Source organism: Pseudopodoces humilis, chromosome 5, assembly GCF_049639895.1.
Source record: "Pseudopodoces humilis isolate 2021_Gansu_Grassland_sample_001 chromosome 5, ASM4963989v1, whole genome shotgun sequence".
Classification (NCBI taxonomy): domain Eukaryota; kingdom Metazoa; phylum Chordata; class Aves; order Passeriformes; family Paridae; genus Pseudopodoces; species Pseudopodoces humilis.
In genome coordinates, this window is record NC_142204.1 from 61737261 (window position 1) to 61756088 (window position 18828).

Sequence of the window (18828 nt, forward strand, 5' to 3'; positions counted from 1 at the left end):
GCCTGATTTTTGTACGAACTGAAAGACACACACACACAAAGGAAAATCCCCTCTGAACAGCAAGGAAAACTTAATCACCTACCATTTTCTTTGCACTCTTCTGGAGGTTTAGCCTTTTTCGCAAGTCGTGGATCCAGCCATGATGTTGTCTTTGTGTTATGGCTGAAAAGAAACGAGATCACTCTGAGCAGACACATACTGAAAGGAATCAAGTTTATTCCTTAAGAAAAAAGGGTTAGTCCAACAAAATTGCAATCGATACACTTAATTTGCTTACTGGTTCTAAGTAGCCCTGAAGGAGGTGTAAGAGTAATTGTGCAAGGCAGTTGTAAATTTGGCAACCTCAGCTCCCTGTCCTCAAAGCAGCTATTTTTATTAAAATCAACTAGAATGTTGCCAAGTTAACCTCATTGAAAATGCAGAACTCATCCAGAGCAAAAGGAATTTATTACAAATACAGTGTTCTCCCGTTGATCGAGTGCAGGCGACAGGATTCTGTACCATTCTCACAGTTTTCGGATAGAATTATTTTCATCTTAAACCTGTCCTTTTCATAAATAGAGGTTTTTTATTTCTCTCCAGCAGCAGTGACAAGGCATAGCAAAAGTGATGCAAATTACAGCATGCTCCTGCAAAGTCTACATTTCCGGACAGGGTGATTAATGATACTTTGTTTAACAAACCTTTATCTCTCCATATATAATCCTTCTATAGAGATAAAATAGATATGCACAAGCTGAATGAATCATGTGGCTCCTTTCTATACTCAGAATAGATCTTTGAGAAATCAGCCATCAAAGAGCATTGAACTGGCACAAATTGTTTTCTGGGAGATTATTTTGCCAAATGAATTGATACTTAGCACAGCTAATGAGACTTAAAGCTAGATCCTTTCAATGTATACCTTACACATAAGCAATTAAATTTGGAGCCAAATATTGTAAATATATTAAAGAATACTATAAACCAGAAAAAGATATGATTATTACTCCTTGATTTTTGAGATGCCTTTCCTATAACACCCGCATTCAGAGGCACTTCTAACCCATGTTTTATTTATCTGATACATCCTAGGAGGATCATTCTATAAAATACTGAATTATTTAATTTATTATTAATTTGCTGTGTAATTTTAAAGTGTACTTACAACTTTTCTTATAAACATAGGTATAAGATGTACAAAAACAGAGGACTGGGCAAAAAAATGAATTAAGTTGCAATTGTTTGTGAGTTTGTTAGTTACTGATACAGTCCATGTGATCCCAACACTACTGGTTCCCCTAGGGAAAAAATAAATAAATAGAACCAATTCCTTCTCCCACCTTGTCTTCCATGGCAGATAAATTTTCCTCTGCCTCGATTTCTCTCTCTCCAAACAGTGACAGTGCCTACTTCTCAGCATAACTGTCACCATGTTAAAGCTTCCTCCACATTTTGAATAGGAAAGAATGTAGATCAGAGTTATGTATGGATAAAATGGCAACTAAAATGAAAATTGAGGCATTTAAATTATTTTTTCTTAAAAGCATTATCTAGTCTAGAACACCATACATGATAGGTGAAGATGATAAAAAAACCTTCAAAGGGAAGTCGTTGAGAGCTGAGCTGTATTTGCAGAGTATGAAGAATGATGAGCCAAAGGTAAGGTGAATTTGAAATGATGCCAGCAGCCTGTGCTTGATTGCAAGTGTAACTAAGACAGTTTCTCAGAAGCTCTGGCTGCCTGTGGCCTCCTGTAGGGTGCATTTTTATGCTGCAGTCACAGCCCAACCACAGCTTGTGCAGACATACTTGAGCTAGCTTTAAATTAACTGGGGGAGATGATCCAGCAGTGTCAGTGCTGTAGGATGGAGCTCAGCGTGGGCTCCTCACCCCAGCATCCATCCACTGAGCTACTTGGGTGCATCCCAAGCACATGCTGAGCTCCACACCACCAAGGACACCCTGGTAGCAGTGCCAGAGTTCAGAGTGAGCTTGGACATACCTGTGGGACCTGCAGTTGCATCTCTGGAGTGTGGGCATGTCTGGACAACTGCCATTCTCTCCCAGCTCTTAATTCTGAATTATTTTAGGGACCCCCACTAACTGCAGGGACTAAATTAGAATCACAGATAGTTTCCTATGTCTTTAAAAGACAATATATATGACTACTACTAGCAATGTTTGCTGTGGTATAGAGCAAATCTCAAAGCATTTTACAAAGGAAATAAAAATAACCACCCCTGTTTCAGAGGCAAGAAAATGGAAACACAGAGTTGTGAAGTTACTGTCCAGAGCCACCAAACAAGTCAATGACATCAGCAGTACTAAAAGCCAGACCTGTTGCAAGTCAACTGGCCAATGTCCACCCATCAAACTAGGCCAATTCAACAGCCCTGAAAGTGCCTCAATAATATTTTTAGAAAGTGTTTTCAAGTATCTGCAAAGACAGGTGCCAAGCTGAAAACAAGCCCAATTCAATATCAATATTTAAAAATGTAAATTAGTTGAACTGCAACCTTCAAGGCTTTTCTTGAAACTGAGAACGGCAACACTTACCCTTCCCTTTAGCATAAATGTGCCTTCCACAAACCCTGCAGGACTGATGTGCCAGTTTTGTGCAAGATGGCCACATTAAACAAAACCATAAAAAACATAAAAAAAAAAAAAAAATCAACAGCTCTTCCAAGAGAAGAGTGATCTTTCAGTCTGCAGTGAAATTTCACAGAGTGGAGATAATATTTCATTTAGATCAGCCCTTACAGCACTCAATGTCCTCTTCTGGGTGAAATTTGTCAAACCTGTTCAGCTACTTAATAAAAGCAAAACTCATCCACAAGAACTTTTGTCTATAACAAATAATTGCAGGAGCAAAGAAGCTTTTGAAATTCATCCCTCTTTTCCTTGCCTGTTATCTGTGCCTTTTCTCTTGCCCTGCCTCTCCACTATATAATCTATACTAAACATACAATGCAGTGGGATTAAACAGCTCTTGCAATAGGACTTTAAAGGCTTCTAGAGAAGTGCTCTAGTGGGTAAAAAATCCTTTCCTGTTCTGAAGGTAGGACTTGAAAGAAGGCAGAATCAACCCCACCTGACTTCTAACACCTCCACAGTACCATCAATGCCCCCTTATGATCTCCCTAGAGTTCATCATTCCTTGGATCATTTTAGCAAGCAGGTACACAACACACAATCCTTCAAGGACAGACATGACTACTGTCACGTTGCCTCAGTTAAAGAGGGAGATGAGTAGCTCTGTAGTACAGCATCATGTTTTTTATGCATGTCTACTTCTGTCCTGCATAGGAGGTTTCCTTGGCAGGGTGTTCCAGTCTCCCTTGTGTCAGCTGCTCCCCCTTCAGCTCCGCAAAGGACTAAAATCTGTAAAAGTTAAATGATAATGAGACAATCTTTATCTCCTAAACTGTTTTTAATATAATTTAAAGGAAGCCTTTAGGAGAGCTTCAGCTATGGGAGAGGAGACAGAAGGAACAGTAAATTGCTCAAATTAACACTAATGGCAGAAGTAACATTAACACTTATCTGCTGCATAAGCTGTGCACACTGAATGCTTTTTAAGCAATAAAAACCTTGTAGGGGACATAACCTGCCTACCTTACCACTAATCATGTGTGTCCATTTGGGAAGTCTTATAGACAACCAGAAGGAAAAGGGGCTGGGGATTTACAGATGAGTTATGAATGAACTGCAGATGAATTGCAGCAGCAGTTGTGGAATAAATGCTCAAAAAGGCATTTGGAGTTGTCAGTGATGGAATGACAGTGAAGTGATACAACAAAAGCATCCTGTGAGAAATACAGCTCTGGCTCCAGCAACATTTTACACTGGCCAATGCTTCATTACTTGGCCATAACTATACCTTATCATTAAAAACATGTCTAGAAAGCCCATCTTTACATAATTTCAATGATTTTGATTACTAGTTAGGACTGCTGAGATAAGTGCTGGCAAAACAACAATGCATGTCTTAGAATCTCTCTAAAAATCAACAGTAAAAACCTAATTTTTGAAACTTTTAAAGGAAAGCTTCCTTAATAAAGGATCCCTTTGGTCTTGCTTCAAGCAGGTGGAGCATGAAGAGTATAACTTTTTAAAATTCATCCAAATTTGTTACCTATGCACAAAACAGGAACTAACTTAAATCCTCTATCTTTTTCAAGTATTTGCACCTAGCAGAAACAGTTTAATATAATCACAGTCATCTGGTATTAGTTGTACACAATTTTAAATATATGTGGAAAACATTCTTCAACTGGTTTAAACAGAGTGAAAGAAAGCACAGAATACTCCCCAGAAGCCTTGACTCAACCTCATGTTCTTCTCCAGATTTTATTTGCAGCTCTGCTTTTAAGGCTTCACAGGGACTGTTTAAATGCCTCTGTTCCCTGTCAATAGCTCTGGAGCTGGGTACCAGGACCAGAGGCTTTCTGGAACTCTCACCGGACACTACTCAATATCTTTAGGAGTAAAAAAACATTAGGAGTGTGGCTTTTCTTATCTAACAAAGTGTTATCATTTTATTATAATTATTTGTTAGACAGTATATTATTTTACGTAAGATTTGACTATAATGGATTTCTGTTAACAATCTGTCAGTTTAAAGCACTTTGACAGATAAAGTTTCTTGTACTAACAAAGCCTTCAGGCAATCTCTTGAAACATTTTTGAAGGGAATATAGGAAGTGCTTACTGACAGGAATAGCCTTAATGTCTTTTAAAAGCACTGCAAACCTAGTCTAAATTGTGCATCTTGCAAGGTATGTAACTTGCAGGTTATTGTGAAAAGCATTTCAAAATGGGCATTTACCAGTGTGCTGTTTCAGTGTGTCTGGGGACAGCACATATGGGTTTGCTTGGGCTTTTATTGTGAACACATTACATTTAAGCTGGTCCTTGATCTAACAACTTGAGCAGAGGGGATCATAAGAGAAGAAAACCACAATGCTCTGTAGGCCCCCTAACTTCAACAGTGCTAACTTCTCCCTCCCTTTTCTCTGTGCTGAAGCATTGTGTATCTGCAGAGATTTTCAACCTGCACAATAATGATCTTCAAGTAATTTATGTGTGGAGGGACTTGGATAGGAAAACAGAGCATTAAACCAGTAATTTTGCAATCCATCCATTGTGGGATGCTACCTAAACTTGCACACATGTAGGAGCTGGAACAAAAGGAAGTTGTCCTCTCCTGGGAGAGGTTTGCATGGCAGCAGCTGTGACTGCCAGCTTGCCTTGCGTTTCACGATGTGCTCAGAGTTCATGGTCCTTAAGAGACCCGGGCTTGGGAGTTCCTATCCTGTGAATCTTAGATGGCCTTGGGCAGTAGATAAGCGCTTATGCACTCAGCCCAGAGACATGGTGCTGCCTCTAGGCATTTGCAGGAGCAGAAGATGCTTATGCAAGACTTTTTTTGGAATATATAAATGCCTAAAGTCTCCTATGGTAATTTCTGCTATTGAAGTAATTCTCTTTGACTGAGGCAGTTTAATTTCTGACAAAGAATGGGCTTCATCTCATGTGACTACAAAAATTATATAGCTAATTGTGTAGGATTCGTCTCTCTTCAAGGGAGAGACACCCATACTGAATAATTTATCTTACCTATCATCCATCAGAACCACCTAACCATAGGTGTGTCACTAAAGTGACATAATGCTGGTATGTCAGCTCCCAAATGGCCTCTGGCTGTCACTCCAGAAGGGTCCTGGTTTGGACAAGTTCTGTGTCATATCTGTTGCAATTATGGAGATGTCTTGGGCTGTTACTGTGCCTCTACAGTGGTGCTTTGGCTTTGATCAGGGGGTCACTTTTCAAATGAATCTCTCTCTGTTATCTTCTTTCTCACACTAAGTGTTCTCCAAGCTTGTAAGCTTTTCACTTGAATTTAAACCAAAAGATGCACAGCAGGAGCTCACCTACTGCACTACATTCACAGGCATACAGCCCATGGAACCTGAAAAGACCTAGAAGCTGTGGCTGCTGGGTCATCAGCACCAAGAGTTTCAGTCTTCTGATATTGCTAATTTAGATACGAAAATGGTTGAGATCAGAAGGAACTGAAATTGATTTAACTCAAATCTGGTATCATGGACAGAGTTCAGGGTCTGAAGATTGTAGAAAATTAAGTGTACTCCCAGAGATCCACTTCGTTCTCCATTTCATCTGAAAGGAATGCAATGTGGCTACACTGAAATGTGAGCCAAATCAAAATGTGTGAATAGAGCCAGAAGATTTCCTTCAAAAGGGTACTCCTTACACAAACTGCATACTACTGCAGATGTAGTTTTGGATATCTGGAGACATATTTACTGGTAGAAGCAGCTGTATTTTGGCAAATTAATTCTGCCTTTATATACAGACAGGATGAATCAGCCTCTGGAGGTAATTTTCTCTCTCCATTGACCACAGAAGGAGTCTTGGCAACTGGTTTATGTTAGATACCTAATGCTATATGGCAAGGCAGGTGAGCTGATTCTTCTAGTTCAGTAAAGACAAAGAAGAAAAGTTATAACAACACTACAAATATCAGAGGAAATGTGCTGGAAGATTAATTCTGCGGAGCACAGCAGCAGAGACCTTTGGGGGAAAGACCAGAAATAAGAAAGTGAGGAAAGACAAGAGGAGTTAAGCTGGCAGTTTGACCTGGATGTCAGCACAGATAAAAACAGCAAATGAGAGCAAGGGACAGCACTAGTACAGACTGATAATGTCTTTATAACATCAATAGACAAGAGAAAAAAAAAAAATTCAGCATTCCACAAATTCTTTCAAATTCTACCATCTTCATGTTCCTAATTAACTTGTCATGAAGTGGTCTCAGGAGAAAAGATCTCTCTTGGTTTCCTTCAGCTGCCTGTCCTGCTGTGCATCATGCTGAAGTCCAAAATACATTAGAAATCTGGTTTGCTATGCTGACCAGAACCAACAGATCCAATCCATAAACATATAAAAAAGAAAACAAATTGCAGACAATTATAATGATATTCACAAGACCCCTGATGGATCAGAATTGTCTACACAGTGTATCATAGTGATACAAGATGACTTGTTTCCCAAAGAAAAATTCCATCAGAAGTGAATATTATTACAGTATGTGGGGGAAAAAATTAAATCCTTCATCCTAATTACTACTTAATTCAAGTAGCAGAAACATCCAGACAACCAAAACTTTTCAGTATTATGGACTGATATTCTGATGATGTAACATACAAGCAGAAGTGCCAAACTAATTTTTAAGTTCCTGTAGTTACTGCAGGATATGAAAATAATCTTGAGCAGGTAGAAGGGTATAGTTCTACTCAGTACTTTTAGTATCTTCTAGTACAAAATATAATAAGGGTGTATCCAGGCTTGACTAAAATAACTAAAACTTAACTAAACTGAAATCCTAACTTAACTAAAATAGCTTTCTGATGGTGCACTCAGGAACAGCTAAATATATCATGGTACTTCAGGTAAACAAGATGTTGGGATAAATGTTATTCCTGCAGTCAAAATCTACCCTGCCTTAAAAACTACTGCGAAGAAAAACTCATCCCAGTGCAGTTCATAGCAATATTCTTGTACCTGTACTCTTCAGATATCACCTGAAATTGCATCAGTATTAAAAAACTTAATGGCTGTTTTTTACAGTGAAAAGGAGAGTCTATTTACAGTGAACTATTTTATAGCTGTTTTTCAGACTTTTATGGTACTTTCATAGTAGAGAAAAAAAGTCTTTAACAACTAGAAAAGATAGTGCAACAGGTCCAAAAAGCAATGCTGACTATGCTGTTTTAAGAAGTAGGTGTTGAAGTAACAAAGAGACTGAATGTCTGCAAGATGTACTGGAAAGTGGTTTGTTAAACCTTATGTGGCCACATTCTCCTAAAATGCATCAGCACAAGTAAAAAAAGATGATCCTTCAAATATGTTCTTCAGTGGTATTTATTCTAGACCTTTCCCCACTAAGAAAACAATTAATGTAGCATAAGCAAAGGAAACCATATATGCTTTAGAACAGTAGAATCAAATAACTTTAGGTTTCGTGTCTTACTGTCCCTGCAGCTCTTTCAGAGTTCTGCTGCCTGTGTGTGGAGAGAAAGCTGGAGAGAGACAGAAAACCAATTCTGCCTGTTATAAAAAGTATTACAATGTGTAGCCAACTGTACAGGACAGTCTATGATGTACTAATGTATGGGTTGGAGCTGGATAGTTGGGTAAGGGCCACATTTCGGGCTGACTGCACATGATAGCACATGCACCTAGAATCTTGGTACTTTTTTATTCACTTCAGCACTGCACTGGACCAACACAGCAAACACTGATTGCTTGGGATCTAGCACAACCAGCATCTGCTGACTTTGTGAGGACAACACAAACTTGGGTGTCTAGTATGGGGTTTCAGAGTTGTTAGCAAGGCAAAGTCTGAAGTCTTTGGGGAATCACAGCCTTTCCTTAGCCCCGGCAGGGGGAAAAGCTAAAAATCAGCGATGACTATGATTTATTTAAGCATGCCAAAATATGCCACATTTATCAGCCATATTTAAAGCAGGGAAGAAGGAGAAAAATGAGGATTTTTTGATGGCATTCCAATTTATATACAGTCTGTTAATTATTGCATGTTCTCATCAGCATATGTTCTCAGTGAAACCAAATGTAAGAGATGGAGTCCTCTTTGTGTAGTATGTGCCTGTATTTGAAAATTCATATTCATATGTAAGGGAGGCTGGAAACAGCCCAAGAAATGTACTTAAGTAGCTCTTCCTGAAAAACACTGGTAAGTCTTATGCTGCAAGAAGAGATGCTCTTGTTCTGTCTGTGAGTACTAAAATAGGTAAACATAAGGTCATGCACCTATGTCAAAAAGGGAACAAAAGGAAGAAACAGACCAAGATATGCTCTAAAATACAATCATCCTCTGAATCATTCAGTGAATCTGGTAGATGATTTTTTTTCTTGTCTTTGTAGTCCTTGAGGCAGAGGAAATTCTTTCCACTGTGCTTTACAAAATGCTAACTGAACCATTAGTGATTAACAAATAAATAATCCTGTCTATAGACAATTATCCTTCCCCTTATGAAGTCACTTCCTCTCTCACTGTAAATCTGCCACACTGTTCTGGTGGCAGTTTGGATAAGTGAGATCACATCTAAATTTTAGAGGTTAGTTTGAGGTGAATGAATGAAAATGCTGTCATGAAATCTAAGACCTTTGGGTATACCTGTGACAACTTGGAACTTGAGATCGTTTGCTGCTGGAAGGCTTTAGCCTTTAAAGGCACAATTCAAATGAGCCTCAAATAAAGCAATAAAAGATGCTGCCTAGTGTGACTTTTTTCCCCCACTCATTGTGATGTACACTTTAAAAATGTTTGTTTTTCATCTATTATTTAATAATCTAGTACAATCTTTACTACTGTTCAGGGAGATGTTGTTAGACAAATAGGTTTTTGTTGTCTTTTTATCTTTCCGTTTTTTTGTGAAAGCAAATGGAGTCTCTTCATGCCATTAACCAAAGTGACTTGTAAACAAAGAGGCAATTTAACAGCATCCCCACAGCATTACATTCCTACTTAACCCTGAAAAGACTGTGCCATGTGAAAACTCAAATGATCAGAGTTGTTCCTTTTGCTAGAATTCTAGCAAATAATCTAGTATTTTTGCAGATGTGTAATTGCACTTTTTTGCAAATACATTGTTCAAGAATATAATCCCAAAAGCAAGAAGCCCTTACAACAGTCCTTCTATCCAGTCTGCACCTCTGATTGATTTCTTTGCTTTACATAACATTCATTTAGTGGAAGTGAACGATGAGCATTGTCAGAACTGCAGTATATACCAGAGCATTTCCAGGAAAGGATGTAAGCTGTAACATCAAAGGAATTTGAGGAGTGCAATGGCTGCTCTGTAGAGCATCAGGGCTATTTACCATCACTGTATCTGTTACAAAATACATATTCATTTTCTATTAAATTACCTCCTGCAGTATTTACTACTCTCACAGTTTGGTGTGTTAGTGATCGACCCATCATCCCTTCCTCTGTCCCCCAAATGTCCCACAGGCTTTTGTTACAAGTAAAATAAAAGTGCCACATAATTCTGTCTGCTTTCTGTCAGAGCATTCAATATGTGAAGAAAAATTAAATTTGGGAGTAAGGTAAGAAGGAAACAAGGGTTTCAACTAGCCCTGAGGTCATTCTAGCTCTTCTCTGCTTGCTTGGACAAAGTTATTATAATTATTATTTTTCTGGAATAAGCATATTTTTGCCCTTTTCAGCAAACACACTTATGTTTTAATAGTTACTGCTATTTTCAGCCTTGTGTATGCCAGAAGCTATGGTTGGTCATGCCAGTATTCATTAAAAAGTCTCATGCACAAACTTTATTCTTAACATTTGTTTACACTTCATGTGATAGTCACAACATTTTAAATTAAATACAGGATTTAAGGCATAATTGACACCACCAAATGTTATTTTTACCTACAAATAATCAGAATAACAGACAATGCTCCAAACTGAGGCAGTTCCTTAAAGTAAATGCTTTTTCTACCTCTGTAGTAGAATTCTACTGATGGAAATGTTGTTTTTTCCATTGTTTTTTTTCTTTTGAGGAACACAAAAGGAACACAACTCTGAAACTTGCTGTATTTTTATCCTGGTAATGTACATTAATCATAGAATCATAGAATGTGCTGAGTTGGAAGGGATCCATCAAGATCATCCAGTCCAGCTCCTGGCCCTGTGCAGGACACTCCAATGACACCATGAACCTGAGAGCATTGTGCAAACCCTCCATCCATTCTGTCAGGCTGGTGCTGTTACCACTTTCCTGGGGAGCCTGTTCCAGTACCCAATTACCCTCTGTGACAAACTTTTTCCTGATATCCAATCTAAACATTCTTGACTCAGCTTTAGGCCATTTTCTTGAGTCCTATCCTTGGTCACAAGAGTGAAATCTGTGTCTACCCCTCCTCTTCCTCTTGTGAGGAAGCTGCAGACTGCAATGTGTTCTTCCCCCAGTGTCCTCTTCCCCCGGCTGAACAAACCAAGTGACCTCAGCTGCACCTCATAAGGCTTCCCCTCCAGACCCTTCACCATTCTTGTGGCCCTCCTTTGAACGCTCTCTAAGAGCTCAACGAGAGCACATAGAGCATGAAGAACTTTCATATCCATTACTTCAATGAGTTTACTAACTAGGAACAGGTATGTATAATCTTCCAGCAGGGAAAAGTTTCTACACATAACTAACTCTCCTTATAATCCGCTCATTTATTTTACTATTTCCATATATAGCATGGTCTCCCTCTACTGATCGTTAGCTAGTTTTTAGTTCACTTATTTTCCTTTCCTTTAACTAGCAAAAAGCTTCACTTTCTCCACCTCTGTCCACATAAGGAAGGACAAAGCCAGTGACTGTGTTACTTTTCCAGCAGAAAGCACCAGAAGAGCAGAAAGGCCTTGCTTTCAACAGAAGAAACAAAAGCTTTAATTCCTGCCATCAAAGTAAACCGACCAGCTACCTACCTTAAAACTCTGCAGGCTTCCATCTAAATCACTAATGCAGGAATTGCCACCAGCCCTCAGGAGCTCTGACAGCCAGAACATTCCTGCTGCTTTAATGAGGAGGAGTGTAATGCTCCACTTCACCATACAAACCATTTTCTCACCCAGTTGAATACAATACAGCTATTAAAAAAAAGAAGAAATAAGACTTACTCAATAAAGTAGACTTCTCCCTTTTCTGTATAGGCCATTTCCCAGTTATCAGGCAGTGGGCCCAAGTCATCATTCTCTTCAGGTTTAGTCTGTTTTGTTACATCCATATCCTCCTTTGCTTCTTCAGGTTGACCATATCCTGGTGCAGGAGAAGGCTGGGTGGTAGATGCCTCACCCGAGACAGCTGTACTCTTCTCTTCATGTTCACTTGATTCTACAAGAGAATAAAAATTACAGGTTTTGGATATCCAGGTTAATGGCAAAGAATTTACTGTGTGCATGTCTGTGAACTTCAAGTCTTGAAATAGAGAGAAAAAGTCTGTTTAGTTTACAGAACGGCCCCTCTGATGATGCATTTTATTTAAAACACAACAGAAGAAAATAAAGCAATAAAACCAAACTGAAACAAGAAACTAGTAAAGAGTTCTGTCTCATTCTGTCCCAGGAATCCTTCCAGACTAGCAGTAAGCACGGAGCAGAAGGCAGCTGCTCCAGCAGCTCTCATGTCTCATGTCTTAACTTTTAAAACTATACTCATAAACACACATATATATACATAAAACAACTACCTCACTGTTCTACTACAGACTACAGATCCTTTTAATGTAAAAAAAGTATATGCACTAATTGCTTTATCTGTATCCATATATCAAAGAAACCAATGACATTCATTGACTCACAGTGATATATTAACCACAAAGTTGTGATTTCATTGCCAATATGACCTCTGGGAGGCTTTGTTTCCCACAGCCAATATCAAATGCTTCAACATGTCAACACTGTAGTCTATAGTAAAGTGCAAGAAGATGACAATTTATTAAATGATCTAACAGTGCACCCAGAGAAAGGAACTATGCAGATTCCTGTGTGAAACATATAGGAAGTTGGAAGACAGCTTGGGTGAAATGTTCTAATTAGTGATGCTTACAACAACAAGAAAGAAGAACAACAAAAAAATTAACAAAACTGTTTATAAAAGCCTAGATTTTAATTAATCCACAGAATCAATGAATGAGATATTATGGCAAGCAATGCTAAGAGATAAAAAGTTCAAGAGAACTAGTAAAGATTGAATGAGCAATATTCAGAATGCAAGTACAAATTGTTCTAATGAAAAAGAAAAATGGTAAGTATAATCAAAGTTAATTTTAATTAAGTCATGAATTTGCAATGATCTGCTACTTGGGACAGAATTGTGTAAAAGGTGAAGACTAGATTAAATTGATAATGATGAACACAGAAAAGCAACATGGGCATCTAACAGCAAAACAGTGCAGTCAGTCTAGAAAGTGGGATACAGTCAGGACACTAGGGCTAACAACAAAACTTTCTGTAAGTGCAATGATAAAAATAAAATTTAAAATAATAATAATACAAAAATCAGATTCATCCTACTGTGTGGGAAGGAAGGAAAGCTAATAGTTTATGACTCAAAAAAACCCCAAGGCAATTAGTGCTCTTTTTGCCTCAGTCACTAGTACAAAAAAAATCAGCTGTGATTAAATGACTAACATAATATCAGCAATAGGGCTAAAGAAGGTGGAGTGGGCAGAGAACAGTTCAGGTGAAACACTGATGAGCCAGCTGCTCTCAATTGGCAGAGCTGGATGAAATGGAACCCGGGGTACAGAGAGTACCACAAAAGCAGACTCACGGCAAGCAATGGCAACACCTTCCCTGGGAAAATAAACTTGGAAAGGACAAACACAACCCTGGTTTTATCAAAGTATCTATGACGGAGGCTTTTAGATAGTTTTATATTCTTAATTTCTGAGTACCTAAGTTTCCTCTGAGATGATTTACTCAATTAGGCCATTTTGTCTTTTTGTAACTAAAAAGTTACATAAAACTGTAACTGCACATCTTTTTAATTACTAGGATTGGAAGTAAGAATCAAACCACCTACATGTAAACTCTTCAGAGGTCATAAATACTTGTCAAGACTTTTGAGGAAGAAATTGTGTCAAACTAATCTTTTTTTCTTTACATGACATAGTAAAAGGTGATGCTTCTTGGGGATGACATATACAGCTTTCATGATCTTAAAAAATGCTTTTGACATTGACACATCAACCCTTTAGAATAGCACGGAAAAAAACCCAAATTCAACCTTGGAAAGGGTAATGACCTTCAGCTCTACATCCACATGCAGCTCATGCTGCTAAACTCATGCTTGAACTGTGTGGAATTAGAATAATTTTATGCTGTTTGGAAACATGAATCTCTCTGTCTGTAGCTTTTTCAAATATGTAAAACTTCCTATAAAGCAAAGATGATATATGGTCCCCACTTCCCCTGAGAATAGGACAATGTAATAATTGCTGAATAATTTTTGGGGTGTTTTGTTCTTATATTTTCAAAGCAAAAGTCTTCATCTGCTTCAGGCATTATTAACAGATCTGTGAGTTGTATTCCTGATGCTGCCTGCAGCCTTGACCACATTTCTACCACAGGAAGGAAGACATGCAGATTAAATTGAATATAAGGATTAAGGTCACATGGCAGATATGACCACAGTAGAACAAATTCATTTGAGGCACAGGTGCACCACATACACGGACTATTCATCAGCCAGTTCGTCTGATAGAGCACAGATGTGGTGACACTGCTGTGTCCTGGGATTTTACCATGATATCTCTTGTATGTGTTCTTCCTCCATATCTTATTTTCAACAGGTCTGAAGAGGTCAGACTTGTGATTTTCAATATCTATATTAACAAATCCCAGCCATCATAATGACAGAAAGAAGAAAAAAAAGGTGAAAATTGTTTCTACTATTTACAGTCTAATTCTTGAAATTTGCCCTCTAAACATGTCAGAGGACTTTGTAACTTTATTCTTTTATTTTAATGTTGCAGATTATTCATGCAGAGAATTTAAAAAACAGTCTCTTCATCCAAAAGAAGCTAATATGATCCAAGTAATACTAGCAAAGAAAAGATAAATTATTAAATAGTAATTTATAGATTAAATTTAAATATAAAATTCATAGATAAAATTTAAATTTAGTAATTTAAATAGAATTTAAGAAATTAAATTCTGTACAGGAAAGAGTCTATCCTTTTAAAATAACTGTGGAAACAAGAGTAGTTTAACTCATATTTGCCAATACATGTGTATGTATTTTCTTGTGAAGATGTAACTCTGCAGCCTTGGAGTTTCTCCCTTTCCCACAGAGCTGGAGCCATACTCAGGGCTTGGTGCTTTTGTGTGGAGGCACTGCTCCCACTGACTCCTGACACAGTGAGAACCAGGGCATGACATGGGTGAGGAAATCGGGAGTCATGGAGACTGGGGGAGCACAGGGCATTCTGTGGGTCATAGGATGTGACTTAGTTGTGATAAATTGAGTCTAAAGAACGCATCTAGAAAAATCAATGGAGACCAAGTTTTGTACGTTTTTAAATCTCACGGCTCTTGGAAGCTTTGTATGTTATTTTCATGCCTCTGGCTGTCTTAGCTGTGTAATAATAAAACAATAAACTCAACCTGTGTCCTGGGACTAGTGCACCTTTCATGGTGAGCGATGGCATTGGGACTCTGGTCTTTTGTTCATTCCTAAGGCCTGGAATGATAATTTGGAAACTTTATGTCATATCTTATGCCTCAATTAATTTGAGCCTGACAGAATTTAATTTTCTGGGTGCAACTTGTCATTGCTCAAGTACTGTCAGAATAATGCACATACATAAGCATGCTTTCAATGTTAAAGTGATTCTGCTGGAGTTTGGATGATAAACTTCATCAGTCAGAAGTGGAACGCAAATGTAATATGACCAACACCATGTCAAATACTGATGCCAATTGTTAAGGAGACCAACTCAATCCCTTGCAGGCATAAACAGTGACAGCAGTAAAAAAGGCTGAATGTCTGACAAGTTTCTGATTTCAATTTGATCAAGACTCTTTTTACCTCTTTGGTCAAAGCATCAGTCTGGCAGAAATCATTAATCTCAATACAGTGTCCATCGGGAAAGTCTTAAGGGCAATATCTCTCACCCAGTAATGTGGACAATTGCACTAAGCATAAGAAACCAAATACTATGCCTAGACTTGCCCATTTTAACAGTTAATCTATAGATTATGTCTCTCATATGTTTCTTGGCAAATAGTAAGGGTCTTCATTTAAATTTATCCATTTAGGCTCTTCTGTATCTGTGGACTGAATTACTCATTCTAAATTGAAGAGGTGATGCCTTAAAATGTGTACACAAAACAGCTATGCTCTCTTAAACTTCAAAATTTCTTTTTTCTTCTTATTTTATATGAACATAGCAGAGACAAATAGCTCAAACAAAAAAGTAAGGCATTTAGGCATATAATTTTCTAAAGCTGGATTAGATAAATCCCATCTTCCAAATCATACTATTTTGTCTTGAGATAACTTGATCCATGATGAAGGACTGAGAGTGTTCCATCCTAAAAAGGCCAAAAGCCCCATCCTGAAGCACTGAGAAGAATTCCTGGTGGCTTCTGGGCTGAGGCAAGTGATACAAATCAGGAAGAGTAAACATGTTGGGCAGACAATTATGGTCACTTTGTCCACATACAACTGTCTCAGGGAAATCTAATGGACATGAAACAAGGCATATGGAACGTATTAATTGCTAAAGCTCAACACTAGCACAGGTTATGCCAACTGACACTGAAAAGTTGCCTGGAAATTCAGCACAAAGACCTCTGTAACCACAGATATCACTTAATTGGTCTGATAAGGATGACTTTCTTTTCCTCAGAATCATCTAAGATCTGTTACTATTTGAACCTCGTGGTCCTATGTGTTAGAGCAGTTCTTTGAGTTGACAGGCTTGGATATGCAGTTAATAAGCCATTAAATTGCTGAGCATCTATAAAAAATGAATCAATGTTTCAGATGTCCCAGGAGTCTTATAATTAATAAAAGCCTCCTCCTGGAAGTGAAGTATTTCAAATAGAACACACTTTCTAAAAGAATTGGCAATAAAAAATGTCCTACCTTTGTTGATTCTTTTTAAAAACGAAAATGCTCTCTTCAATAAGAGTTTCAAAATAAATATATTAATTTAAATATTCTGGTTTTCCTGATTGTTTAAAGACACAAACTGCAAATGCACTGACATTTTAGAGGTGACTAAGCCTCTGTCAGCTCACAGAGAAAATGACTGCAGTAACAGGGTCTGTGGGAGCCACACTGGCCAACAAAAGCAACACAGCATGTATGTACAGAGCTGCTTTGCTACAATCCCCAAAGTCCTCAATCAGTGTAACTGAAACAAAAACCTGCTTATAAAACCATGGGAGCCAAAACAGGCACTGCTTGTTCTGCTGGCCACACCGACAGGATTTACTTTGCGGGGAGAGGAGGGGGAAGAGGGGGGCTGTCTTACACCCATGCTCATGTGTTTTATTTTGTTACACAGCACATGCCAGTGCCTGCTTCTTGGGTGCTGCCTAGTCATTGTTCACACAGAATTTTCCTGGGAGAAGCATATTATAGGTGTAGAATTCAAGGAAAAATGCAGGTAAATATTGCCTCTTGATCCACTGGGAGATGGAACATATTGTCCTGGAAATTGCTCCTCAGCAATTGTCTCTTGTGTGGCACATTTCGAATACCTACAAAGAAAGATCTTTCTAATGATTTCTACAATACACATCAGACACCAAATCCTGCCTTGCCTCTTTCACTGTGGAAGTATCCTGGCAACAGCGGCAGTGCTGATGTTAGAATCTCTGGGCTTCATCCTTTCCTGCTTAGCCGAGGAGGAAAGGCACTAAGCACCAGAGCAATGCTGACAGATGCAATCTTGTGTGGAAAGGATGAGCAAGGCTTGTGCAGCATGTGGTGGCAGTGGCAAGGGAGAAATACTGCAGCCCTTTGGAGAGGCAAGGTGAAGAAATCAGACCCACTCTCACCCCACTCACCCTGGACACTTTTGGTAGATGGAGATGGATTCTGCACAGGAATTTTCCTTTATATGTAATGCTAGGCAACAGCTAAAGAATAGCGGGTGGCAGAACCATCCTGGATAGATAGGTATCAAATTTAGTATACTTTGTAATGAAGCAGGAATTAAAAAGATATATATAGACTTTGCAGTATGAAAATATTTCTACATAGCTTAGAAGATTAGGTAATAGATTTTTAGTTTCACAGTAACCTATACATTTAGAGAACTTGCAATATTTCATTTTATGTTCACATCATGTGATTGTCATTAGACTTCTACTTCAACAATCTGTTTCTGAATTTCTAAATTTACCAAAAAGGATTCACAGCATTATTTCTCAGAGATATAAAAATCTGAATTCTTTAATTTTATACCTGAACAACAAAAAAATATTTTCTTAAATTCTGTTTCAGGATAAGAATTATTAAGTTCTGTAAAATATTGTCTTGCTGAAAGGTTGAGGGGAAAGTTGATTACCTGCTTCAGAATAGGCTGGAGTGCTCTCTCTCTTGATATCAGTCAGTAGCCAGAACCCCTTCTTTTATTGAAGCATTGTGATCCAAGCAGTAAAAGAACAATTGTCTTTTAGGACTTGACATCTGAAACCCTTATCAGCTTTATGCAGGCTCTGAAACATTCCTGGAAAGTGTCCTCCAGATAGTATTGCCAGCTAAGTTTTAATGGCACTGCCACAACTTTTTTAATGTGGTGACTTTAGTATTCCATGATATTGCTAAGTCTTCATTAAAATTTAGAAAAGTTCACTTCATAAAGTGCTGAACAGTCTTGTGAGTGTCACCATTTGAGAACAGGAAGACCCAAAACACAGAGACTATTTATCTGAACAAATTGCAGTTCTCCAGACTCCCTCTATAGTCAACAGAGAGGAACAGTCACTTGTAAATGATTTCCTAACCTAGAAATCTAAACCAGGTCACAATCCATGCTCAGAGCAAAGGTATTTTTCCCTTTGGTCTATAAAGAAGGTTCAAAGAGACTAGTTCAGAGATGGAAATCTTTACAGCAGTTGAGGTAAGTGAGATGACTCCCCAAAATAGAGGTTAAGTCATTTTTTTAGGCTTCAGAGAAATCCTAATATTCAGGACTCCTGCCTTTCCCTCTTGCAAGAACATCCTTACCTGAACATGCACAATCTCACTGCAGAAGGAGGTAACTGAGGACTCTGAATAACAGAAACTG

The 18828-nt window shown here is 38.2% G+C and overlaps 1 protein-coding gene across 13 annotated transcripts in view; it reads right to left on the bottom strand.

Moving 5' to 3' along the window:
• The window catches only part of MAGI2 (membrane associated guanylate kinase, WW and PDZ domain containing 2), a 708943-nt gene that overhangs the window by 224017 nt on the left and 466098 nt on the right, over window positions 1-18828 (bottom strand). For all 13 annotated transcript variants that reach the window (XM_014255224.2, XM_088054941.1, XM_005526021.3 and 10 more), the window contains 2 exons: window positions 11699-11912; window positions 83-162 (listed from right to left, as the gene is read on the bottom strand). In XM_014255224.2, the coding sequence (XP_014110699.2) occupies window positions 83-162; window positions 11699-11912 (294 nt within the window). The remainder of the gene's footprint in view (window positions 1-82; window positions 163-11698; window positions 11913-18828) is intronic.